The sequence below is a fragment of the Oncorhynchus clarkii genome, chromosome 21 (assembly GCF_045791955.1).
Source record: "Oncorhynchus clarkii lewisi isolate Uvic-CL-2024 chromosome 21, UVic_Ocla_1.0, whole genome shotgun sequence".
NCBI lineage: Eukaryota > Metazoa > Chordata > Actinopteri > Salmoniformes > Salmonidae > Oncorhynchus > Oncorhynchus clarkii.
The window spans coordinates 36,441,837-36,469,786 of NC_092167.1; the positions used below are offsets into that span (position 1 = coordinate 36,441,837).

General features: G+C 41.1%; 1 protein-coding gene across 2 annotated transcripts in view; it reads right to left on the reverse strand.

The window, feature by feature from the left end:
* LOC139378979 (adhesion G protein-coupled receptor L3-like) overlaps nt 1–27,950 on the reverse strand; it is a 300,766-nt gene that overhangs the window by 153,841 nt on the left and 118,975 nt on the right. For both annotated transcript variants that reach the window (XM_071121642.1, XM_071121641.1), the window contains exon 5: nt 7,455–7,564. In XM_071121642.1, coding sequence (XP_070977743.1) covers nt 7,455–7,564 — 110 coding nt within the window. The remainder of the gene's footprint in view (nt 1–7,454; nt 7,565–27,950) is intronic.

Consider the following 27,950-nt stretch of genomic DNA (forward strand, 5'->3'; position numbering starts at 1 on the left):
TGCAATTTCTGAGGCTGGTAACTCTAATAAACTTATCCTCTGCAGAAGGGGTAGCTCTGGGTCTTCCATTTCTGTGGCGGTTCTCATGAGAGCCAGTTTCATCATAGCGCTTTAAGGTTTTTGCGACTGCACTTGAAGAAACTTTCAAAGTTCTTGAAATGTTCCATATTGACTGACCTTCATGTCTTAAAGTAACGATGGTCTGTCGTCTCTCTTTGCTTATTTGACCTGTTCTTGCCATAATATGGACTTGGTCTTTTACCAAATAGGGCAATCTTCTGTATACCTCCCATTACCTTGTCACAACACAACTGATTGGCTGAAATGCATTCAGATGGAAATAAATTCCTCAAATTAATTTTTAAGGTGTCACACCTGCTAATTGAAATGCATTCCAGGTGACTTCCTCATGAAGCTGGTTGAGAGAATGCCAAGAGTGTGCAAAGCTGTCATCACGGTAAAAGGTGACTATTTGAAGAATCTCAAATGTAAAATATATTTTGATTCGTTTAACACTTTTTTGGTTACTACATGATTCCATATGTGTTATTTCATAGTTTTGATGTCTTCACTATTATTCTACAATGTAATAAATAGTAAAAATAAAGAAAAACCTTTGAATGAGTAGGTGTTACAAAAGTTTTGACCGGTAGTGTATGTTAGAATTAGAAAATAATAATGGCTTCTGCATAATGCTAAAGGCCTTTAGTGACCTTGTAACCCTCTTAAGCCCTCGATAGCCCTGCCCACGTGAACGACAGCTGTATGGATCTGCATTTAAATAATTAACATTTCACAATTTCATCATTATAGCGACGAGGTGGCAGAATGGTATCATTAGGCGCTAATAGAGATTCATGGCTGAGCGGAGGCCATTTTGGTCATATTTCACCCTCTTTCTTCCCCTCCTTTCTTCCTGTTCTCTGAACCTAGGAGGGCACAGTGACTAGACTCCCACATCTTAATTAATGACACAAATTAGAGGGCTTTGAATAGCATGTGCCTGGGGGGGGGGGGGGGGGGTCACGTATACAATTTCTATTATTTTTCCCTGAGGGGCGGGGGGGGGGGGGGGGTTGGGTCACAGGTACAATTGCTCGGTCTAAGTCTCTGCCTCCTGTGCCTCCTTTCGCCCCTGTCCCTCAGCCTCCTTCCGCCCCTGACCCTCTGCCTCCTTCCGCCCCTGACCCTCAGCCTCCTTCCGCCCCTGTCCCTCTTGTATACTCCTCTGTCTCGTTTCTCCTCTGTCCCCCATTTCTCCCTCTCCCTCCCTCCCTCCTCTCCTCTCCCTCTCCGTTTATCCTCTATTGCTCTCCCTCCCTGGGAGCAGTAGCTGTGCTCTCTCATAACCTTGACAGTGCAGGAAGCCGCCAGTGTGTGTGTGTGTGTGTGTGTGTGTGTGTGATTGTGAGCATTAGTGTGTGTGTGTTTTCAAGTGCGTGTGTGTGTGTGTGTGAGAGAGAGAGACAGGTGCAAAGACTTGGAGCACAGCCAACCGGTCATACACCAGGGAGAGACAGCAGACAGACCGATAGAGGGGCAAATAACACAAGCAAAATAAATAAAGATTAAATACATTTTCAGGAACATGGACCGGAATTGGAGTAGAAATAACTTCATTTCACTTCCTGAACATGCCTTGATTCCAGAAACCTTGACATTACAGAAGGGAAGCAGGAAAGTGAAAGCAGGCAGAGGGGAAATAAGAAAGCTTTTAGCCTGGCGATAAAGAGTGTTTGGTGAGAGAACACAGAAGAAAGAGGGAGCTTCATTACACCAGTCACACTGTAGGAACTCGGATTAGCAGGGCGATATCGCAGAGAGAGACCCCAATGAGGCCAATCAGAGTGATAGCCCTGGCACTAAGCATCCCTTGTGTGCGTGCGGGTCTCTCTTTTCTTTGAACTTAGCACCCATGTCAAAAATGTGTGTGTGTGTGCCTGCGTGCATACGCGTGTGCCTGTGTTTCTGCCCATGAAGGACCAAAAGATAGAGGCCAGAACGAGGACCTGATAAATTACATGGCTATTAGTGGGGGGAAAGCATTTTTCCACATGCCCAGATTCACCTCTAACACCTCCATTTATCCACATTGGTAATCACACCCTTTCTGGGCAACTACTGACCCACTACTAGAACAATGCAGGAAAATACATGCATTAATGTCTTCTAATTTCCCTCGCCTTTCCATGTATCCTCTATGATAATTAAGTTACACACTGTATCCTTGTTGAAGTGAGAAGTCAGTGCATTCAACACTGTATTAGTATGTATTCCTCTTAGTAAGTAGCCTTCGCCTGCTCACAGTTGGTTAAAATCACACGATGCACACCAGACGACGTCATCAGTCTCTCTGGATGATGTCATCGGAAAAAAACTCATCTATCTATCTATTTGACTACAAAACATAGAAACGCACCATTTTCACGTGGTTCTAGAGATGATCAATTTGATGTTGAACATTTGGAACTTTCCCTTTAATCAATTAGCAACAATGCGATTATTTAATTACAAAACACAATGACTGTGGATCTGGGAGCCTAACCATGGACATAATCAGTTTGTCAGTGTTCAAACCAATGACTGTGACATTCAAGATACAAGTCATTGATTTTTATTTCCCCCTTATATTTGCACACACACACACACACACACACACACACACACACACACACACACACACACACACAGTAAGACCATAAGCCATCATCATAAGCTTTCCCCAGTTGCAGGGTGGTCAGCTGCCACCAAACGATATGATAGCACTGCGATCCCCCTTTCACACATTAGGATAGGTAGATATAGTCATTCAGGTGACAAGACTCCCTGTCAGTCTGTAGGCTAATGCTGGTGCCTGTGTGTGAATGCCTTATATACAACTGCCGACTAAATGACTGACTGAGTTAGTTATATACTGTTTATCTGATAAAGATGAATACATATGCAATTATACATCATAGGCTAGATATTGATGCCATTACTTGCGGTGTGAATGACAGAAGGTTACACTGACACAGACAATTTGTCTTTTCCTCTTAAGCATTTAGCCAAGACTTTACGTTTTCATGTCATCATTTTCCATCTCAAATCAGATTTGAAATCAATCTCGCTACAGGCCTCAGGGAGCCCGGCTGACTATTAAAAAGTGCCTGGTCAGCCAAACAGTCCGTTCACACAGGTGCTGTTTACTAAAGGTGTGACCGTGGCGTCCGTAATGACACCACATTTTGTGGGGGCGGCATTGTAAACGACACCCACGCGCCGCATTGATTTCACATTTCTATCTGCCGTCTCAGCACCAGGCAGGTGCTGAGTGTTGTGCCAAAAATAATCAGTTGCTTGATTCGGTTAGGCCGCCGAACCGGTTTCTGCTTATTAAGGATTGATTGCTCGTCCATGCGGAAATAATTAGAAGCAGAAATAAATAAATAAAAACGGCTTATTGTCGGGCAAAAGTACGTGGCTGTGCGCCACGACGTATAGCTGAGGACTGACTACCTCATTTCAGCCAACTCAAAAAGGTCTTGATTACATGATTATACATCTTGGCTTAGCTCGTGCACACAAGCCGTTTTCGGAGCTGTCGGGATCCCGCTGTGCATTGTGGCTTTTTAAAATATATTTTTTTTACAATGTATTTATTAGCGTGCAAGAACAGCAAAGCTCTGGTTTTACCTCGTATCGGGATTTATCAGCAGAAATCAAGGTCAGTACATTCGCCATCTAATTAGTCATAGAGGAGGTAGGGAGTTGGGAAAGGCCGATGCCAGGTTGCAACCCCCTCTTTTTCCCTCCAAAGGGAGTTTGGTGTTCGGCCAAACATTCCACAAGGGAAACTGCCGCCTTTTCAACAGGGGGATGTGTTTTCTTTCATGACCCTGCGGGGAACTAAGGAGCACTCTGAGGTGTTATGACTATATGGATTCATTAAAAGTTATGAAAGAGTGGGGTCAGAGGGCTACTGGGAAACAGAGTTGACCTCTAAAAGATTGGGCTGGGACCTGCTCGTTAAAGAACAAACATTTTGATAAGCGAGGGACGGGACTGACGGGAGCGGAGTCTTTCTGGAGACATGAGAGAATTTGAATCAAGGGCCCGGTTTGAATAGTCTTAAAGTGTATCCTTCCTTCCTCCGTCCTTGAGCAAACCACTGATTTGACACAATGTATGATTGGTGAAAGTGATGCGGTGACACGCTTGCACTGATCAACCAACCCATGCACGTTATATCAGTGATTATTTCAAGGAAGGGTTGAAGGAGCGAGGCATTTTTAAGAGTATTCAAACAGGGCCTGAGAGTCAAGGTTATAGGTCATCATCACAACAGGACGACGGGCGCATCACTCATTCCAAAAGGGTAGCCGTAGTAATCCACAAACTGCATGGCAGAGCACGTCTAAACAAGGGAAGCACAGGGGAGGTAAGTGAGTGTTCTCGCGTTGGAGGAAACACAAGTTCATGCTGACGCGAACATAAAGACGGCTTATATCATTGGCAACGTGGCAATATCAGAAAGTAGTTGTTTACCGACGAGAAGCGGTATAGAAGTAGAGTTGGTTTCTCCAAATTACTCTATCATAATGACACACATGGGCTCTGCGCCAGCATGATTGCCTTCGACTCAGCACCGTCTTGTCGTCTTGGACCGACTAGAAAAAGGAAGCTCTTATCTCAAATGATTATTCCGACTATTGGTCTGCATCTCTCCAAATCACAGGCAAACACAGGTGTGGCTAGCTCCCAGAATAACCGCCATTACAATTCATGGTGTGAATTGAAATCACCAATTAATAAAAACGATATCATATGGGGTCAGAGTGAAGCTCTCTGCAGCGTCTCATTCACTACTATTGCAGGTGTGGGTCTGATGGAGCCCTTCTCCTCTGCTCATGGAAGATGGAGAGAGGAGCTGAAACTTATTCTGACAGTGCCTGCTTTCAGCACCGGAATACTGATGAAAACATCTTCCACAGGAAGAGAGAGAGATATAGGCAGAGAGGGTGCGAAAGAACACGAGAGAGAAAGAACAAGAGCGAGAGAACAAGAGAGAGAACTTGTCAGTGGGATATACTGTGGATATTTTTCGGCTGGAGGAGAATTCACACCATGGGTGGCTGGTCCTCTTATTAGTCTCTCAGTCAGTCTGTCTGGTGATAGGCTGGAGATCGGGTTGGGTGAGGGGGTATGGTTCTGGAGAAGGGTGCAGGGGTATGGTTCTGGAGTAGGGTTGGGTGTGGGGGGCTGGTTTACCACACATTCCTCCTTATACCATCTATCTGCCCATAATTGCCTAACATGTTACTCATTTAACTGGCGATACGTAAAATCACCAACAAGTCAGTGCTTTTGGCCATCCTAGTTATTAGCCCTCTATGTCTTCTCAGTGTCTTGAGAAGTGCTCACATCAGTATTGCAGTACTGGAGCTGTTATAGGAATGTATTGATGGATTCTGAAATGGAGTTGCAATTGTGATGCTGGGGAGGTGGTTGTAATCAACAGTGTTTAATACAAAACAAAACACTGATTCTAAGAAAAGAGAGGGATGCTTACTGTAGGATGTGTCTGAATTCACCACCAGGGAAGAAGATCCATTATTTGATGTGGACTGTTGAGTCCAATGCTACCACTGAACAAATGGGTTGTGGCTCAAATATATCCAAGCACTGTATGGTGGATAATCTTACGATAAGAACCACCACTGTGGAAATTAGAGCTTTTTTTAAAAATCCAATATATAGTTTCTGACAGGCTGCCTTTTTATTGCATAATCACCTCAGATTTTTGTATATAGAAAACGTAGATAAAAGCACCGCAAAATGAAATAACATCTGATATGTGGCATTTGTTTCATTTGAAACGCAGCATGATACTATCCATTCTCCAAAGGCACAAAGCCGGATGGCAGCAAATATAATTGTCTTTAACTGACACATCCAGTTCATTCCAAATTACAAAAGCTTCATAATCCCATGTGGTTAGCTTTTGACACATTTCGGTACCACAGGCTTTCACAGCAAAAAAAACGTTCTCCTTTCGAGGTCAGCGAAACAATGTGGGAGGTCGTATGATAATGGCCGTGCACTTCCAGTGACCACATCCTCTCTTCCTGTTTGTCTGTTTAACCCGGTCTGCACGCTGGGTATTCCATTCACACTTCAAACCTTTTCCATTTCCAGTTCACCCATGGATACCTTTGGGGTGCTTCGGTCATGCTATGATGCCACTGTGGCTGAAAGGCATGCGGTTTTGAAGGTTTTAAAAGGTTCAGTCCTAGGTCTCTCATCCCATACACGAAGTGTGTTTGTGAAACAAATGGCCTGAGTTCTGTTGGAATTGAATTGAACACGGCAGCTAAAAACCTGACTGCATTTCGAATAAAGCCAAACTTCCTTTGAGGCTAAAGGACTAACTTGGACACAGTTGGTAATAGCTCCGACAGTTCCGTTAGCTCCCTTCTCAATGCTTAGAACCGAGGCTGAATACTCAGAAAAGTATCAGTTGATGACCGATGCAATATTTTCATTTTATGTGTGTGAGCAAATCAATTGACCAATTGCAAAACATCTGGTTATCTTTCAACGTCATATGGGGCTATTTATGTGGTTCCGTCATTAAAAATGACCTCTTCTGACAGAGAAGTCTGTCTTGTCAGCTGTCTAAAAGCACTGTTAAAGGAAGAACAGGTGGAATAAGAATGACATCAACATTGACATGTTATGTATGGATGATAGCCCTTTGAAGTATAATACTACATTCGATCTTAATCTTGCTTGAATCCAATGCCTCACTTGTATACCAGATCCCCGTAGCAATCAATACACTGCCCATCAGCAATCTAATAACATGTATTTCTTATAAGCCCAATATGGCATGTGCTGGATTATCATTGACAATGTGTTATTCATACATGAAGATACAAAATGAGTTGGATAAAGGAGAAAAATATATCAGACATTCACACAGATATTGTCGGAGATAAAAATCGACCAGGGTTTGGAATAAAGGTAATAATTTTGACACGCTAAAGTGAATTTGAACTTTCATTTTTCACATTACATTGAGGGCACAATCGATAGTCCTGCACAATAGAGGTTACCGGAATCAGATACTGACATTTCCCAGCACCCATGCTACCGCACTTCAGACCCCTTCTTATTGTTGCATCCTTAAAAAGTGACCACATTTACTTAAATGACATAATCATACATTTTAGCATATAACAGAATGAAGTGGCATTGCTGTTACATGAAAATTAAGCGTGATGAAGAAGGAAGTTACAATGCAGTAATCATCATGTACTATGTCACAGGCTTTGTCCCAAATGGTACACTATTCTCTCTATAGTGCACTACTGACCAAAGTCCTATAAGTGCACTATATAGGGAATAGCGTGCAATATGGGATAAAGCGATGAACTGCTTCGAGAAACACAAGAGAATGAAGAGATACGTACTGTAGGGTACACATTCGTACTGGACTTCTAGGTACTTATAGGTTCCGGGGCAAGGGTCAGGAAATACATCTGGTCCAGCCACTACAGCACACTGGGTCCGATTATTACATCTGAAAGGGAAGAGAAAGGTCAGGTTAACGGGGCAACCTGGGATTCAAACAACAAAGCAGTCAGCCTGCAATCGTTTTTGGTCAACAGCTGAGGGACAGGGCAAGAGAAATGTTAACACTCAAATTCATAGACAGACATATGGATGTGAGGACTGACCATCCAGGATGATCCAAATGATGGTTTTACAGCATGTGTAAAACCTTACAGTGTGTGTTTGTGGATTCAGAAATACTGACAATAGAATCATAAAGTCAATATCCAGAAGTGCCCAATCAAACGCTGATGTTGCTACATTGGCAAATATGATAAATATTTAGCATGTGGTTAATGAACTAGAATTAATTCCCATTTCATTTCGCTGCTCAGATTAAGAGGTCGATGCATTTGCGGGTTCTGTGGACATTGATTGCCATGCTGTCAATGGTAGAATCATCCATTTGACGAGAAGAATAAGGCTAAAACAATGTCAATATCCAAATGACACCCTATACCCTTTATAGTGCACTACTTTTGACCAAAGGCATATGGTCCCTGGGTGAAAGTAGTGCACTATGTAGGAAATAGGGTGCAATTTGGGACATAGTCAATTTCTCTGCCGTGATATGAATTTGCACTGTGTGCAGACTGATAATCAGGGTATGACGGATGGGGACAGGAAACAGTCGGCCGAGTGCAAAATCGGCTCAGACACGAAAGAGCCTTCACCTCGGCTTTCATTATCAACACAATTACTTGTCTGGCAGTGTCTTACGTGTGCCATTTTACTTTTGGCATTCATCAATCAAAGCTCAACCACCACATGCACCCGATGATGTCGCCAGGCGTAATGACACCGCTTACTGCACAAAATTTACCATCACATGCTTAACCCCATCAGTCCACAGATCCCAGCAAAAAAAATAGACTTTTCATTTACAGTATCTGACCATTTATCTGCTCGTCCAGACCTTATATTTAGCATCACATTGAATGGTTTTACCATTTTCTTTTCAGGACAACCATGGCGACAAGCAGAACATCAAACAATTTGACATAAACAGATCCATCCATTAAGGTCCACCGCTCGTCGAATATCTCATTCCAAAATCTTGAGCATTAATATGGAGTTTGTCACCCCTTTGCTGCTATAACAGCCTCCACTCTTCTGGGAAGGCTTTCCACTGATGTTGGAACATTGCTGCGGGGACTTGCTTCCATTGAGCCACAAGAGAATTAGTGAGGGTGGGAACTGATGTTGGGCGATTAGGCCTGGCTCGCAGTCGGCGTTCCAATTCATCCCAAAGGTGTTCGATGGAGTTGAGGTCAGTGCTCTGTCATGAAGTTGCCCTCTTTGGGTACTGCAAGCCCCATCCCCCTCTCCCTGCCTCCTACAACTAGGCTGCTGTGGTCAGAGAGGTCGTAAATTCCTCGAAGAGAGTATCTCCTCATGGCCACAGTATAGAGACAGAGTGAATTTTCATAGAGAACAAAGGAATTTCCTCAACCTCACAGAACTTGAGGTCCGAACAACATTTATGTTCCGGAGAAGGTATAAAAGATTGGTGAAGAATACAGCTACGAACTGGTCCGTTACATTTTGGTGAAGCTCATGGGAGACGGTGCGGCCACATTACCATAACGCTGTTTATATAATAGCCTCAGATATGAGGTTTACATCTAATTGTTGTATAAAATGAATGAGTGAGGATGATACTGTTTGTAAAATTGTGTAATGTGATTTTGGACTGTTTAAAACTTCTTCGGGATAGAGGGCAGCATTTTCACTTTTGGATAAATAGCGTGCCCTAATTCAACTTCCTGCTGCTCATCCCCAGAATATAAAATATGCATATTATTAGTAGATTTGCATAGGAAACACTCCGAAGTTTCTAAAACTGTTTGAATCATGTCTGTGAGTATAACATAACTTATGTAGCAGGCAAATCCCCGAGGACAAAGCATTCCGATTTTTTTGCTTTGAGGTCACTGTCTATTCAATGAGTTTTCATTGGGAAACTAGATTTCTAAGGGACTTGTTTGTAGTTCCTCCACTGGATGTCACCAGTCTTTAGAAATTGGTTGAGGTTATTCCTTTGTGTGATGAAGAAGTACGGCCATTTTGAATGTGTGTCATTTGAAGTGGATTTTTTGAGAAGGCGAATGACTAGAAAAGTAGCGTTAGTTTGTTGTCTTCCTGTATTGAACACAGATTGTCCCGTCTACAATTTGATCGATTATTAACATTTAAAAATACCTAAAGTTGTATTACAAAAGTAGTTTGAAATGTTTTGGCAAAGTTTACAGGTAACTTTTGAGATATTTTGTAGTGACGTTGCGCAGGTTGGAACCGTTTTTTTTCTTGATCAAACGCGCCAAATAAATGGACATTTTGTATATATATCGATGGAATTAATCGAACAAAAGGACCATTTGTGATGTTTATGGGACATATTGGAGTGCCAACAAAAGAAGCTTGTCAAAGGTAAGGCATGATTTATATTTTATTTCTGCGTTTTGTGTGGTGCCTGCAGGGTTGAAATATGCTACTCTCTCTTTGTTTACTGTTGTGCTATCATCAGATAATAGCATCTTATGCTTTCGCCCAAAAAGCCTGTTTGAAATCTGACATGTTGGATGGATTCACATCGAGCGTAGCTTTAATTTGGTAGCTTACATGTGTGATTTAATGAAAGTTAGATTTTTATAGCATTTTATTTGAATTTGGCACTCTGCATTTTCTCTGGCAATTGGCCAAGTGTGATGCGACTGTCCCTTCTATCCCAGAGAGGTTAATGAAGGAAACTCCAATTCCCTTTTGAGTTTAACTAAATCAGAGGACCGCCCATGAGCACAGTTAGGGTCGGGCATCCTGGGACAGGCCCTTTTCTGCAACTCCTGAATAAACCCCAACTTTGAGAAATTCTCACTTGACCATGTTTTTCTCCATTACGAGAGGACAAAGGTTGCAGACCATTGCTGAATCTTTTAACCATACCACGTGGTTAAACTCTTAGACTATCGATACCGACAGAATAAGAACAAGTCTTTGATATTAATTATTAGTCTGCAGCTAGGAATTCGGTATCATTGAACGCGAAGAACGACAACCGCCGAAACATCCATGCTACAAATCATGAATGAATGTCACTCTGAACAATCCACTCTAACCACGCGAGAGAGAAAGCGAGAAGACGAAAACTCTCCCAACAGAAACAAACTTTTCAACAAAGATCCCGACGACACACTGAGCGTAAATATATTGATTGATTGCAATTGTTCCCGATTGAGTGAGCGTTCATGTGCAAAGGATCAGCATTTCAATTGTTATAATTATCAACTTTGTAGTGTCTCATCTCAGTTGGCCCCCACTTCCCCTTTAGTCCACCAAGCCGCGATACCGGTTTATCCCACTAGGGAAACTCCGTTATCATTTCCTTGTACTTATCTACTGTTTGTTTATGCATTTCTGTGAATTGCTTAGTTAGTAAATAAATTATTTAAGACAATTGATGTATGGATGACTCATAGTGAAGACTGGGTTTGGAATGAGTGAAGACTACGTTTGGAATGAGACTAACGTGAGGTAAAGTAAATAATTAATTAATTCAAAGACGAATTGATCAGATATAAAATATCTGAAAAGTTATTAGGAAATTATAACTTTGTAATCTGAATATTTTCCTTGGTACCCCAACTTCCTAGTTAATTACAGTTACATGATTAATCAATTTAATCGCGTAATACTAAATACTTCAGTTTAATGATGCTAAAGACACGACAGCTCTGTGCAGGGCAGTGAAGTTGATCCACACTGATCTTACAAACCATTTCTGTATGGACCTCACTTTGTGCACTGGGGGGATTGTCATGCTGAAACAGGAAAGGCTCTCCCGAAACTGTTGCCACAAAGTTGGAAGCACAGAATCGCATAGAATGTCAATGTATACTGTAGCGTTAAAATTTCCCTTCCCTGGAACTAAGGGGCCTAGCCCGAACCATGAAAAACAGCCCCAGTCCATTATTCCTTCTCCACCAAACTTTAGTTGGCACTATGCATTTGGGCAAGTAGCGTTCTCCTGGCATCCACCAAACCCAGATTTGTCATTCGGACTGCCAGATGGTTAAGCGTGATTCATCACTCGAGAGAACGTATTTCCACTTCTCCAGAGTCCAATGGCAGTAAGCTTTACACCCCTCCAGCCCATGCTTGGCATCGCGCATTTTGATCTTAGGCTTGTGTGTGGCTACTCAGCCATGGAAACCAATTCCATGAAGCTCCCGACGAACAGTTCTTGTGCTGACATTGCTTCTAGAGGCAATTTGTAACTTGGTGAGTGTTGAAACCGAGGCGCCTGGAGGGCCTGTTCTGTGAGATTGGGTGGCCTACCACTTCGCAGCTGAGCCGTTGTTGCTGCTAGACATTTCCCACTTCACAATAACAGCACTTGCAGTTGACCGGGACAGCTTTACAAGGGCAGAAGTTTGATGAACTGACTTGTTGGAAAGGTGGCATTGAAAGTCACTAAAACAATTCTACTGTCAATGTTTGTCTCTGGAGATTGCATGGCTGTGTACTCAATTCTATACACCTGTCAGCAATGGGAGTGGCTGAAATAGCTGAATCCACTAACTTGAAGGAGTGTCCACATCCTTTTGTATATAGTGTATAAATGCTGTAAGCACAGAAATTGTTTTCTCACCGGGAAAAAATGAATATCCAACTAGTCAGTATGGAGTTTGTGACAGCGACTATGTGAGCATATTATAGTATTATAGATGCTGTCCTGGGATTTCCTATGATCTTCTATGGACAAGAACACCTTACGTTCTAACGACTCTTGTGTAGCTTGTGAGCATCATAGAGTCTCAGCTTAGTGCTCAAACCATTGACTCTATAGACGTTTTCGTAAAAATACCCGTTACCGGGCCCTTTTGGGATCTGCCCTTGTCTCACAAACACCGCTCTAGCTCAGCCCACGTAAATTACACAGACTAATGGTATCTACGGACAAAATCCAACGAATCCAAATGATACAATCCAGAAGTCCTAAGCTCAAACAGTGTTTAAAAAAGGGTTAGTCCAAAACGCACCAGCGTTACGGAGGGACTCATTTGATTAAAGTGTATTGATTGATATGATCGAATCATCTGTGCACATCAGTAGACAAAAGGTCAATGCCACAGCTAGAGGAGTTAGAAGTCACATACCCTACGCACGTGAACCTCTGCTTAACATTCCTTGACAAGCTATGCAAAAATCTCTTAAAACATACAATCAAACAAAATCTACTAGCATTAACTGGCTATATGTGTAACGTATTGACTACCAAATGTACACGTCTTACCTGTCTATATCTAAAACATATTGACTACCAAATCTACATGCCTTACCTGTCTACATCTAAAACGTATTGACTACCAAATCTACACGCCTTACCTGTCTACATCTAAAACGTATTGACTACCAAATCTACACGCCTTACCTGGCTACATCTAAAACGTATTGACTACCAAATCTACACGCCTTACCTGGCTTTACCTAAAACGTATTGAATACCAAATCTACACGCCTTACCTGTCTATATCTAAAACGTATTGACTACCAAATCTCCACTTCAATCTACTAGGTTCATCTGGCAGTATCTAAAATTCAATAACTTGTCACCAAGAGCCATTCACAATATACTATATGCCCTATGCATGAGAGTCAATCCTCTTCATCATCCTTGACAAGCTATGCATAAATCTAAAACTCATATCAAAATCTTCTGATATCTACTAGGTTCATCTGGCAATATCTAGAATGTATTTACTTCTCAACGAGGAGCCATTCATTCACAATGTAAATCAAAGAAGGTCAAGGCGCAAGCTGACACAATGATTCATGCAGTACAATTAAAAGGTTCCCTCACACCTTAATTAACATTGATTGTCCCTGGACTAATCAATCGCTCCAGTAAGGGGAGAGAGTGAAGGCAAGACTCGTTTACAACCTCACCCCTTAATGAGATATGGTCCGGAGCTTCAGCACCCATCCAGGCTTTATGGGGTCATGACCCCCCCCCCCCCCCCCCCGTCACTCACTCACCCCGGATTAAGGGGCGAGAGCCTCCGTTAGAAATGTTTGGAGGGTCGTTTGTTCATAGGAATAGTTCATTCCAAAGGCTATAAACGCCACTCAAATAAATAAGGTACAGGCCAATGAAAGAAGACAATTATAGAAGCCTTCCTTATCGCCAGGCAGGTTTCTCTCTCAGTTTACTATCAAGGAATGGGGGGCTCTTGTAATTGTCAAAGGTGATGGGGTGAGTAGATGTTGGGATTGGATGTCAGCTGGAGTTAGAAAGGCAAGGTCAATTGGGACAGGTATTACGGGTAAGCTCTTCAAACACAAAGGCGTACACACACACACATATATACTTGTGAACATACATGTACACACACACACAGTACATTATCGTAAATACATTTTACTTGAAGAAGCAATCATGTTATTTTTCCTGTTTATCATGATTAATAGATTTAAATCTACCCCCCTGAATATTTAAAGACGAGAGCTCTCTTTACAGAAGGGCTATTATACAAAGCCAATACACCATCCTCCACATAAGAGTTTATTTTAGATTAAAACATGTTGACTGAATGCCATGTCATTTCCAAAACTTTCATCATGGTTTGTAATACATTTCCTCTGGGGTGGATTAAAATATACAATTCTCCACGATGTGGGTTGCACATTTAATCCCTGCCTTTACATCTGTCTTGACCAATATTCCAGTTCCCACAAGGCATTGTGGCACATATCATGCAATGCACAGCATGCAACTTAACCTCTACGAAGTTGCAACCGGAATCGCACCCCCCCCATTCCCTATTTGCAACACTATGTTTGACCATAGCCCCGTTTAGTGCACTACTTTAGACCAGGGTCAATAGAGTTCTGATCAAAAGTAGTGCACTATGTAGGGAATAGGGTGCCATTTGGAAAACATCCCTCGGTCTCATGTGAACTGGCTTTCTCACAGCACATGGTACTCCAGATGAATAACCCCCCCCCAAAAAAATACAAAATAATTAGTTAAAATTAAACACATCACTACGACTTCACAATGACCAATTAGAAGGATAAATCAGGGTTTCAGACTCTTGGCTCAGACGCATACCCTTTGAACTAGCAGGGTGAACCAACGGATTCGCATGGTGTTGATTGATTTAAATACGTAATTGGGGGAGGGGAAGCTGATCTGAGATTTGTACCTTGGGGAAACTTCACCCTGGAACAATGTGCGTTGGAGTCCTTCTAGGGAAAGGTTAAGAATAACATCACTCGTGTTGTGTTTAGTAAAATCCTTATTGTGGGGGTATGCTTTGAAAAGTTTGTGGTCATACGCACATCTTTCAAACCGTAGGTGCTGGGTTAATAAGGAACACCTATGAATTCCTAGGCATCGGTCATACAAAAGTTATACTTAAATCCAAAATGGTTCTCTAGTAAATTATTAAGAATGTCTCACCCCATGTTCAAGAATGGCCTTTTTCCCTTTATTCAGATTAGAACTGCTCACTTTCGGTTATTTGAAAACAAAATCTCCAAAATATTGTTATTTTTTAAACAAGCCTTAGAAAGTTGGTTGCAATTTCAGTTTAATCCACCTGAAAAAACAACAAATAGTGGTTAAACTCAAATATACTAATTGCTACATTTTTTTTATTCGATTTTTTTTTAAATGTAAAAAGGTATATTTTTTGCAAATGGCATCATAAATAGGACTGGTGTAGTTGTCACACATGCAGCTAACACAGACATATGGAAATGTCTGCTCTACCCAAAATTACAACCAACTAATTGCAGCATTACCACAAAAATGGAAGAGGCAAGTGGAAGGGGGGAAAAGTCTGTGTCGGCCCTGCATTAAAGACCAAAAATGGTTAAAGAAAATTGTGATAAATAAAGAGATATACCAATTTCATTTCAGGACCAAACAATGTACAGATGTGCCATATAGATTGCAAAATAGTTGGGAAGAGATTTTTGATGTACCGATTCCATGGCACATGGTTTATGAATTGACACGCAAAACGACACCGGATTCAAAACTTCTAATTTTTCAATTGCATACAATTACAACAATATATCTGCAATATTAAAACTGATCCACACCCTTGAGAAAAATAAACTAAAGAAAAGATACAATAAGAAAAAACAAAAGAGAAAAAGTACAAAAAAAACAGCAAGGCCAGCACGCTGTTTATGCTGCCAAGTCACCGCTTTAAGGGGTATTATTTGAACAGTATTCAGACCCCTCGACTTTTTTCCACATTTTGTTACGTTACAGCCTGATTCTAAAATTGATTTAATAGTTTTTTTTCCCTCAATCTACACACAATACTCCATAATGATAAAACAAAAACAGGTTCAGAAATATTTGCTAAATTATATTAAAAAAATGTAACATCACATCTACATAAGCATTCAGACCCTTTAATCAGCACTTTGCTCAATAACCTTTGGCAGCGATTACAGCATCGAGTCTTCTTGGGTATGACGCTACAAGCTTGGAACACCTGTATTGGGGGAGTTTCTCCCATTCTTCTCTGCAGATCCACTCAAGCGCTGTCAGGTTGGATGTGGAGCGTCACTGCACAGCTACTTTCAGGTCTCTCCAGAGATGTTCGATCGGGTCATGTCCGGGCTCTGGCTGGGCCATTCAAGGACATTCAGAGACTTCCCTCGAAGCCACTACTGCATTGTCTAAGCTGTGTGCTTAGGGTTGTTGTCCTGTTGGAAGGTGAACCTTCGCCCCGAGTATGAGGTCCTGAGTGCTCTGTAGTAGGTTTTCATCAAGGATCTCTCTGTACTTTGCTCCGTTGATCTTTCCCTCGATCCAGACTAGTCTCTCAGTCCCTGCCGCTGAAAATCATCCCCACGGCATGATGCTGCCACCACCATGCGTCATCGTAGGGATGGTGCCATGTTTCCTCCAGACGTGACGCTTGGCATTCAGGCCAAATAGTTCAATCTTGGTTTCATCAGACTGGAGATTGTTGTTTCACATGGTCTGAGAGTCTTTAAGTGCCTTTTGGCAAACTTCAAGCGGGATGTCATTTGCTGAGGAGTGGCTTCCATCTGGCCACTAACAAAGGCCTGATTGGTGGAGTGCTGCAGAGACGGTTGTCCTTCTGGAAGTTTCTCCCATCTCCACAAAGGAACTCTGGAGCTCTGTCAGAGTGACCATCGGGTTCTTGGTCACCTACCTCACCAAGGCCCTTCTCCCCCGATTGCTCTGTATGGCCGGGCGGCCAGCTCTAGGAAGAGTGTTAGTGGTTCCAAACTTCTTCCATTGTGTTCTATGGGACCTTCAATGCTGCAGATCTGTGCTGACACAATCCTTTGACCTCATGCCTTGTTTTTTGCTCTGGCATGCATTGTCAACTGTGGGACCTTACATAGACAGGTGTGTGTCTTTCCAAATCATGTCCAATCAATTGTATTTAACACAGGTGGACTCCAATCAAGTTGTAGAAACATCTCAAGGATGATCAATGGAAACAAGATGCATCTGAGCTTAATGTAGCAAAGGGTCTGAATACCTATGTAAAAATGTGTTTTTTTATTTTGATAAATTAGCACAAAAAAAACGTGTTTCATTATGGGGTATTGTGTGTAGATTGCTGAGGTAATTGTTTTATTTAATCAATTTTAGAATAAGGCTGTAACGTAACAAAATGTGGAATGTATCAATATGTACCTTCCAAACTCTTAACATGCAAGGTGTGTTTCTAATGGAATGGAATTTCAAAATGTTCAAATTACTATGTATTATGTGATGTACGCTGTAAACTTGACATATTATTGCAGTAGATCCTAAATTACTGCAGAAAAAGCAGCAAAAACTGGCTCCAAAAAAAATATATAGTACATTCAGCATCTGCAGTAAGCAGTCCAGCAGAACATTATATAAATAAAGAAATAAACGCTTGTCATCGTCTTGTCAACTGTATGACATTTGGATAAAAACAATTTCACTTTTCGACAGACTGATGAAAGTACCGTCTCTTACTCCGTCTCGGAACACGGACAGAAAGAAAAAAGGTGATCGTATTAAGGAAGGAGAAAAAAAAAAGACTCATGTTGACATTAATGGCTTGCTTCAGTAAAATGTAAATTGAGTATTCAACATCTTGGGGCTTGTTGGGAGGGGGGGGGGGGGGGAGTCTGCTTCTTCATTTTTCAATTTGGCCACAACCCCTGCTACAGCAGCCCCCGGCCAAGCCTTCCCTCCCTACCCTTTGCCGCCTGCTCCCTCGTCTGCTGTTTGTTATAGCGGACAGATTAGGGTTTAGACAGCACAGCTGACGACGGTGGATGTGGCACAAAACGCAGAGCCCCATGTAAGCACAAATCGTAATCGCTATAATCGCTGCTTGATCCCACCGCTGCCACCACCAAATGACAATGAATGGGTTCAGTCATCACCCCATCCCCCCTCCTATTAAACAGACACTACTCTGGTGTCTGTCAAATACTGGGGCTGTGGCGTCCACTGTCGATGACACAGATTCTTCAGTGTTAGACAACTAAAATACAGGATAGAGTCTGTATCAATCTCCTCCTTCAGTTGTCAATGAAATGAAATACTGTTTGAAATCAAAAGGATACAGATGAGTCCAAAAAGCTGTTTATGACACAATAGTCATGGATTTGAGATAAGTGACCCGTAGCATTAGCTGCACTAAATTGCTACATAATCAATGTTTACAGTAATATCTTCAAGACATTTCCCAAAATAGCCATAATATGGTGCAATGACTCCACCCACAGGGACTGAGTTCTTCCTTAGGTCAGTTGCGGTTTGAGGTATAAACATGTCAAAAAGAAACAAACACTCTGAATTTACTTTCACTTATTCAGAGAAAACGAGTCCCGGTTGTGTCCTCCTTGCATGTCTGTTTGAGTGTACTAGCTGGGAGAAGAGCATCACAGTGGAACACTCAGGCTGACAAAGTATCTGTTATTAGTCTGTCTCCAGTGGCAATAAGGGAAAATTGTGTGCTATGTTCTTCAGAGGAGAGAGGAGCCACAAGTCTCATCTAACCTGGTCTGGAAAGGTCTGAAATGAGAGGTGTGGATGGTGTGGTGGGGTGAAAGAGACAGTTCGAAAGAAAGGATGAAAGAGTACAATGCAAAAAGGAAGCGCTTTTATATATAGTGTGTATATTAAAGTGTGTATGGTTGCACATTTGTACAACAGTGTACAGAGCACCTTCAGAAAGTATTCACACCCATTGAATTCGTCCCCATTTTGTTGTGTTAAAGCCTGAATTATAAAAGGATTACATTTAGATTATGTAGCACAATACCACATAATGTGGAAGTGGAATTGTGTTCCAAAATTACAAATTAGTTAAAAAAACAAAAAAATATGAAATGTCTTGAGTCAGTAAGTATTGAACCCCTTTGTTATGGCAAGCCTAAATAACTTCAGGAGTAAAAATGCGCTTGAAAAGTCACAAAATAAGTTGCATGGACTCACTCTGTGTGCAATAGGTGTTGAACATGATTTCTGAATGACTACCTCATCTCTGTACCCTACTCATACAATTATCTGTACGGTCCCCTCAGTTCAGCAGTGAATTTCAAACCCAGATTCAACCACAAAGACCTGGGAGGTTTTACAGTGCCTCGCAGAGGAAGAAGGGCACCTATTGGTAGACATTGAATATCCCTTTGAGCATGATGAAGTTACACTTTGGATGGTGTATCAATACACCCAGTCACTACTAACTCAGTTGCCAAAGAGGAAGGAAAATGCTTTAAAAAAGTTTAATGGCCGTGATAGAAAACTGAGGCTGGATCAAAACATGCATTGTGTTTGTAACAAGGCACTAAATTAATACTGCAAACAATTTGGCAAAAAAGCGTTATGTTTGGGGCAAATCCAACAAAACATTTCAAAATAATTGTATTTTTAAAAAGGAGAGCCTGCCTGGATCTTTAATTTAAAAGACCCTTGTTCCCGTCAGACTCAACGTTTATCTGAAGCCATTCTTGTTATTTTTCTATTAATTTTAAATGTTTGTAGGCCTATGTAGCCTAATTGTATCTATGATCGTATGCTATCCATTTCTGTTTATATGTTCTATTTAAATCTGTAAATTAACCAACGATATCATGCCACATGATTACAGATACTCGTTTGTGTCCTTTGACACTATATAAACTAGTGACACGCAGTGTTTATCATTATACCCTGATGAAGACAGCTTGTCTGTCGAAACGCTGGTTATTAGGTTATTAAATTAGTGCATCTGAGCTCCTAGAATGTGCAGCTCTCCTTTTCTTTTTCAAGTGTTCTTCTCTGCTAGCAGCACGTCGCCTAAACAGGTGTGCGTTTCTTTCCCCTCCAATCAATTTAATTTACCACAGGTGGACTCCAATCAAGTTGTAGAAACATCTCAAGGATGATCAATGGAAACAGGATGCACCTGAGCTCAGTTCCGAGCCTCATAACAAAGGGTCTGAATACTTACGGAAACAAAGGTATTTCCGTTTTATATTTATACATTTCTAAAAACCTGTTTTTGCTTTGTCATGATGGGGTGTTGTGTGTAGATTGATGAGGAAAAACATAAATTTAATCATTTTTAGAATAAGGCTGTAACATAACAAAATGTGGAGAAAGTCAAGGGGTCTGAATACTTTCCGAATGCACTGTGTACATTAAATATTTCTGTATTCTAATGTCAACACATTTGATAAAATTTCTGAAAATATGTTTTCAGTTTATCATTTTGGGGTATTGTGTGGAGATGGGTGAGAAAATAAAACTAATACATTTTGAATTCAGGCTGTAACAACAAAATGTGGAATAAGTCAAGGGGTATGAATACTTTCTGAAGGCACGGTAGATAGTGAGAGAGAAGTAGCAGAGATAAATGGGAAGGGAGAGGGAGGGAGTGAGAGAGAAAAAGAGGGAATAAAAAAAGAGAGAACAAAGGAAAGGGAGCGAGCAAGAGTGACGGACAGGTCAATATCCTTGTCCCTCTGTAGGGACCCATTACGCTTTAGTGATGGTCCTCCTGTCCACAGTAGACTTCATTCATTGTCTATCCCAGCTGCACGCCACAGCATCAATCTTTTTCATTCAGCCCGTCTCCCAGGCTGGCACAAAAACCCTTTAAAAACTGCATGACCATTTAAAAAAAAAAAAAGAAGGTTATAATAACAATTCAAGAAGAGGCAAATGAGTCTTCTCTTTCTTTTATCCCCACACTACAGCAAAATGTCTTTAAGCAGTGACAGGTTTTTAAAACGAGAGTCAAGGACGTCGTAGAGAACCATGGTACACGTGTACTGTGTGTGTGTATGTGTCAATTGGGTATGGCCTTTGACCCCTTTCACTCAATCCTTTTCGGAGTGCAAGTCATACTGTGTCTGCCATACAAAGGTGTGATAACTTGCATCTTTCCGTGGACTAAAGTCCATTCCTTAATTTGGCATTGAAACGGCATTAGTCATGACAGGGATTTTCAAAGTGCATATTATGAAGATGCCCACACGTACATGGAAAGCATCGGCAAGGTTAAAGAGTTCTCGGGCACAATACACCAACCTACACAGACATGCATGCATGAACGCATAGAGTGAGCTAGTGTTTATCTCTCTCACACACACACACACACACACACACACACACACACACACACACACACACACACACACACACACACACACACACACACACACACACACACACACACACACACACACACACACACACACACACACACACACACACACACACACACACACACACACACACACACACACACACACACACACACAATAAAGGATATATTATGGAAACACCAACTACATTTATCACACAAAGCCAGAGTCTTCATCATACCACAGTTGGTGGACAGCACTTCTTTTTTTATCCATTTGTCTTTTTCCTTCCTCCGACATCACAACCCAGGCTGAATGGAGATTAAAACAACGAAGCCGATAGATGGGAAAGGAATGTAAACAGTACATACAAGGGAAGGCGTGTGGGAGGGGGATTAAATGCGCTGAAGCCCTGCAGTGTATTCAAGGCTCCGTCTACCAATCTCTTCAACAAATGGGTGACCCGCATGGAGCATCACGACAAGCCACCAAGACAATCAGAACATAAAGGAGATGTAATAAGACACATATTGTGGCTTACGTCAACTCAAAAGTTTAGAGAAGTGGATGGTCGGTTAACATTAGTGAAATATCCAAATAGTTTGAGAGGAGGCAAACTGTGTGGAAGTCTTTTGACAAAAGCACTCCGGGCGACAAACCTGATGCCCTTTCTATGCTGCCACAGGATTAGCTACGTGGAACTAAGCAGACGCACAAAAGTGACTGCTCAATCACTACGACTAACTTGTAACGTATTTATAAGATATTCTCTGGGACCTGAATGAATGGAGTTGTATTACCCATAGGGTTATGAGTTGTGGGGGAATTGTGGAGACTTTGAAAGGGTCTTGATTGATTGAATCTGGGTCATTCCTTTTGATTTTAGAACGGAGGGGAGAGCACTTCTCCAAATATGAGCGGCTTGGGACTTTTTTCCCTGACGAACATAATCCTACTCAGACATTGCGACAGATTAGCGGCTTTTTATATAGTGGGTTTTGACTGCTCACAATTCCCTCTCTCACATGTTGTATTTCTAAGATAAGCCCCTGTTCATCCTGTAGGAACAGCGAGTCAACAACGAATTAGGCACCAAACCACAGAATGGACTTCGACTGTCTCTCTTCTCCCTCCCTATTTAGGGACAATAACCCAGACTGCTGCAGAGTTTGTGGGTTATTGTATTTTAATACCATTTCATACCGAAGGGCCTATGGATGAACGAAACATATGGGTTTGAGTACTACGGCTTTATCCCTCTAGCACCGTGGCAGAAGTCCAAGACACTGTAAGCTCAGTCCGTCATAAACATATGCATTTCCTGGTACACTGATACGTGTTTTGAAGAATGGGCGCTTTCTCAGGCCGGATGACTGAAACCACATTCCCGGAATGTCAGGGTGGGTCGGACAGTTTACAGGTCCCGATGATTGATGAGACAAATATAGCCAAGCGCTTCAAACATTCCCCCTCTACGATTTATTCTACTTTTCCATACTTACTGACTATAGTCAGAAAGAAGTGGCTTGGCCTACGTATGATTATTATTTTGATATGAAATATTCATAAACATTCGCAAGAGGTCTCTCAAATGCTTAACATAAATCAACATTCAGCAAGTTCTTTATCCTTCACTAACCAGGGTTGATGAACCCATTAGGTACACATAGTACTAACCTGAACCACAACAAAAAAAGGGCCTAAGCTACAGGCTAACCCCCTTGACTCTTACAGAAATGACTCAGGCTACAGATGAGAGATCTTACACAATGCACCGCATGAGTAAACCGTCTCTGCAGCAGCTAATGGGGATCCATAATAAATACATACATCGAACCTTGCTTGGCCCAGAGACTGTTTGGTGCAACACAAGACCTAGGATGAGGAGAGACGAGCCAAAGGTTATGGCCAGACCTCAGGGAACAAACTCTGCTACCAGCACCTCAGCCTCCACGGAGTAACTACACACCGTACGCCTCATAGAAGTGGTGGAAGGTGGATGGCGGGTATGACGGTAGAGTGAGGAACTATTGCAACGCGAGGGTGTTTTGTAAGAGATATGACTATAAACACACCATAGTAAAAAAACATGAAGAGGATTCTTCGGATATTAAGAATATGGGAATGTAAAATAAAAAACGCAGCTGAAGAGGTCTGGGAATGTTGTTAAATAGAAATAGATGTGTGGCATGACTCGCGGCAGGTTGCTAAATCGGCCTTTCTGCCCCTGAACAAGGTAGTTAACCCACTGTTCCTAGGCCGTCGTTGTAAATAAACATTTGTTCTTAACTGACTTGCCTAAAAAAAAATACTAAAAAGAGGGTAGGTTCGCACACAAAAACAGACTCCAATATATTCCTTTTGCCATTTTTAATGTCATGTTTTTCTAGCAACAGCAGGGGGAAAAATCTCGGCACGGAATATTTGGTCAAAGCCTTCTTCACTATGTGTATTACATGCCTTAAGCCCGCCATCCTTGCTACTACAAAACCTACTAGCTACTTGCTTTGATAATGGTATTGAACCTACTAGTCTCATTCCACATCCGCCACAACTACTATAACTAACAAGCCTACATCAAGTAGTGCTTTAAGAAAGAGCATCATCTTTCATTCTAAAAATAGAATGAATCGCTCAATCCCATGACTATTGCCGACTGTGTTCAGAGTTCTTATTCTCACAGTTCTTATTCTTTTAGATCTTCCAAAAAATGAACTCTCAAAAAAAAAAAAATGGAATTAGGTCTTTGATGTAGCCAAAGCTCTCGCTGGAAATTTAGATTTGTGCCATTTTTTTGCTTATCACGCCCCTGTATCTATACTCTAGACGTGATTATTTTACAGCTCAGATATGAAGTTGCAGCATCCTCCTTTGATCATGACCCTTATCTTTTGAATAACTGCTATGGAGATATGAAATGAGGAAACTTCTTGGGTACCATCCAACCCTTCATAAATATGCTGTTTTACTTGACTCTTTCTCTGAAAAGCAGAAAAGGAAGAGAGAGACCCGGACATGAAAAAATTCAGGATATACTGCTTTTTAATCTCAAATAAAATTTGCATTATTGCATTGCTAATATTGGTTTAAAGAGTGTTTTGCACAGCATTTCTCAATCAGACCCATCCAAGATCATCTGCAGTTGAACATAGCCCAGTAGACAAACTCCAAATCTCATCTATAATGCATGACTCCCAGTTCCCCAGTTTTTACCATTCTAGTTTCATCCTCGCACTGAACCGAACCACTATTGTTGACTCAAATCATCTTTACCTTTTAAATTCAAATTAAAACCATCATTTCCATATTTCCACAGACGTTTGGATGTTGCTCCATCCATGGACATAACAAAAAAAATAACTAGGAACATACAGTCCTATGCAAATCATGCTGTCATACAGTCAGACACCGGCTAACTTAATAAGATTATATAATGTACACGGTACGTGCAATAGACTATATGCTCATTAAAATGACTGGTACCACCGCACACTAGTCTATATATTTCCTGCTTCTACTCTTTCCTTCTTTCTCCAAATACGATTGAGAAACAGTCAATCAAAACCAAAGCAACCGGGACAACTCCTTGGGGGCGCACGTCTAAATATCCCGCCCAATAGTCGCCGAGGGAATTCTCCCACCCATGCGCTTTTGCTCAACGCACTGCGACAACCGCTGAGATTTATTGTCCAATTTCCCTCGTGCGGCCCGTTTCCCTGAATTCTGATAGGTGATGAATGTGTCAATCTCTTGTTGGGAGGTTGTCCATCTCTTTAGGTCTGTCGGTTAGAGAGCAAACAGACACTTTTGGGCCTGGGTCATTACACCTAATAGATTCAAATGAGGTATGTTGGTGAACTTGGGAAGTGATGACTGACCCATTTTGAAATTCATTCTCATCCCCTAAACCTGGGAAGGAAAGGTTGAATACTAAGAGAATGACAAACTGTATTGCAAAATATAAGTAAACAAGGTGAGTATAATAGAGTGGATTGTTTTCTTCTGTATGTTTCAGGAGTTTCTACACTTCCAGTGGAAAATAGAGTAGGAGATCTTGAGCCTCTGCTTCCAAGAATACCTCTCTAATATCTCTGTCAATCTAACAAAACAGATCTAATCTTAATCTACAATAGGAATTAGACCACCACACAAGCATTATACAAAGTCCATTAGAATGGAATCAATAAGGAGGCACAGAGGGGGCTTTTTGCAAGGCATGACGCAGACATACACATACAGGCGTAGAAACACACCCATGTCCCACAGCCAAACAACCAAAACCATTACTTGCGTATACCAAAAAAGCTTTTTAACATATTTCTCGAAATAATGAGCCGCGGTATACATATCCGATCCGATTTAATGAGATTTTAATCTCTTTGTGTGTATGTAACTGCTTTCGCCCACAAAAAGGTCTAGGGTGTGCTTTCGAGATGGGAGGATTGAAATACGCAATAACCTCTGAATGGATTTGTTTGGTGGGGGAGGTTATCCACCGGGGTCTGCTTCAACAGATGATTTATGGTTTCCAGGATGAATTTTTCGATTCTTGCCAACAAATGATGCGACTCCCCTCCTATCTTAGGTGGTGACGCTTGATTTATCTTCCAGGCAAAAGCCTGTAGGATTCATTCTAAGCCAGCAGCCCGAGTTAAAGTAAGCCCCAATCCGAGAGACACGGTAGAAAGTGCAGGACTGGGCCTTGTGTTTTTAGAGGTCACATGGATATTAGTATGTCAGCTTGTTGTGAATAATGATAATTTGGCATGTTAACATGTAAAGCGTAATTTGGCCGATTTGTTTTTTTAAAGTGAGTCTCTGTCCTAAAGTGTGGATGGTTGACTTATCCACATTTTGTTGTGTTACAGCCTGAATTTAAATTGAGATTTTTTGTCACTGACCTACAACAACGTTTACAAATGTATTAAAAATGAAAAGCTGAAATGTCTTGAGTCTTTGTTAAAGCCTAAATAAGTTCAGGAGTAAATGTATGTACCCCACAGATTAGAGGTCGACCGATTAATCAACATGGTCGATTAATTAGGGCCGATTTCAAGTTTTCATAACAATCAGTAATCGTCATTTTTGGACGCCGATTATGGCCGATGACATTGCACTCCACGATGAGACTGCGTGGCAGGCTGACCTCTTGTTACGTGCCACGTCAAAAGGACCATGTGGCTGCAATGAGCCAAGGTAAGTTGCTAGCTAGCATTAAACTTATCTTATAAAAAACAATCAATCTTAACATAATCACTAGTTAACTACACATGGTTGATGATATTACTAGTTTATCTAGCTTGTCCTGCTTTGCATATAATCAATGTGGTTCATGTTAAGTTATCATCGAATCACAGCCTACTTCGCCAAATGGGTGATGATTTAACAAGCGCATTCGCACTGTCGTCGCCCAATGTGTACCTGACCATAAACATCAATGCCTTTCTTAAAATCAATACACAGAAGCACATTTTTTTAAACATGCATATTTGGTTAATATTGCCTGCTAACATGAATTTATTTTAACAGGGAAAATTGTGTCACTTCTCTTGCGTTCTGCGCAATCAGAGTTCAGGCGTCCTAAAATGTTGCATACACCCTGACTCTGGTTGCGCAGAACGCAAGAGAAGTGACACAATTTTCCTAGTTAAAATAAATGCGAACTGTGTGAAGACCATTTCTTACTAACAAAGACCGTAATTAATTTTCCAGAATTTTACATAATTATGACATAACATTGAAGGTTGTGCAATGTAACAGCAATATTTAGAGGTGCCACCCTTTCAATAGAATATGGAATTTTCCGTATTTCACTGAAAGAATGCACGTTTTGTTTTGAAATGCTAGTTTACGGATTTGACCATATTAATGATCTAAGGCTCGTATTTATGTGTGTTTATTATATTATAATTAAGTCTATGATTTTATATTTGATAGAGCAGTCTGACTGAGCAGTAGTAGGTAGCAGCAGGCTCGTAAGCATTCATTCAAACAGCACTTTCCTGTGTTTGCCAGCAGCTCTTCGCTGTGCTTCAAGCATTGCGCTGTTTAAGACTTCAAGCCTATCAACTCCCGAGATTAGGCTGGAAATACTATAGTGCCTATAACAACATCCAATAGTCAAAGGTTTATTAAATACAAATGGTATAGAGAGAAATAGTCCTATAATTCCTATAATAACTAGAACCTAAAACTTCTTAACTGGGAATATTGAAGACTCATGTTAAAAGGAACCACCAGTTTTCATATGTTCTCATGTTCTGAGCAAGGAACTTAAACGATAGCTTTTTCACATGGCACATATTGCACTTTCACTTTCTTCTCCAACACTGTGTCTTTGCATTATTTAAACCAAATTGAACATGTTTCATTATTTATTTGAGACTACATTTATTCTAGTTATATATTATATTAAATTAAAATAAGTGTTCATTCAGTATTGTTGTAATTGTCATCATTGGTCCTCCAATAATTGGTATCAGTATCGGCGTTGAAAAATCATAAATCGGTCGACCTCTACCACAGATACAATTATGTTTAAGGTCCCTGCTCAGTCGAGGAGTGAATTTCAAACACAGATTCCACCACAAAGACCAGGGAGGTTTTACAATGCCTCACCTATTGGTAGATGGTAAAATATAAATAAAAGCAGAATGAATGAATATCCCTTGAGCATGGTAAAGTTATTAATTACACTTTGGATGGTGTATCAATACACCCAGTCACTACAAAGATAC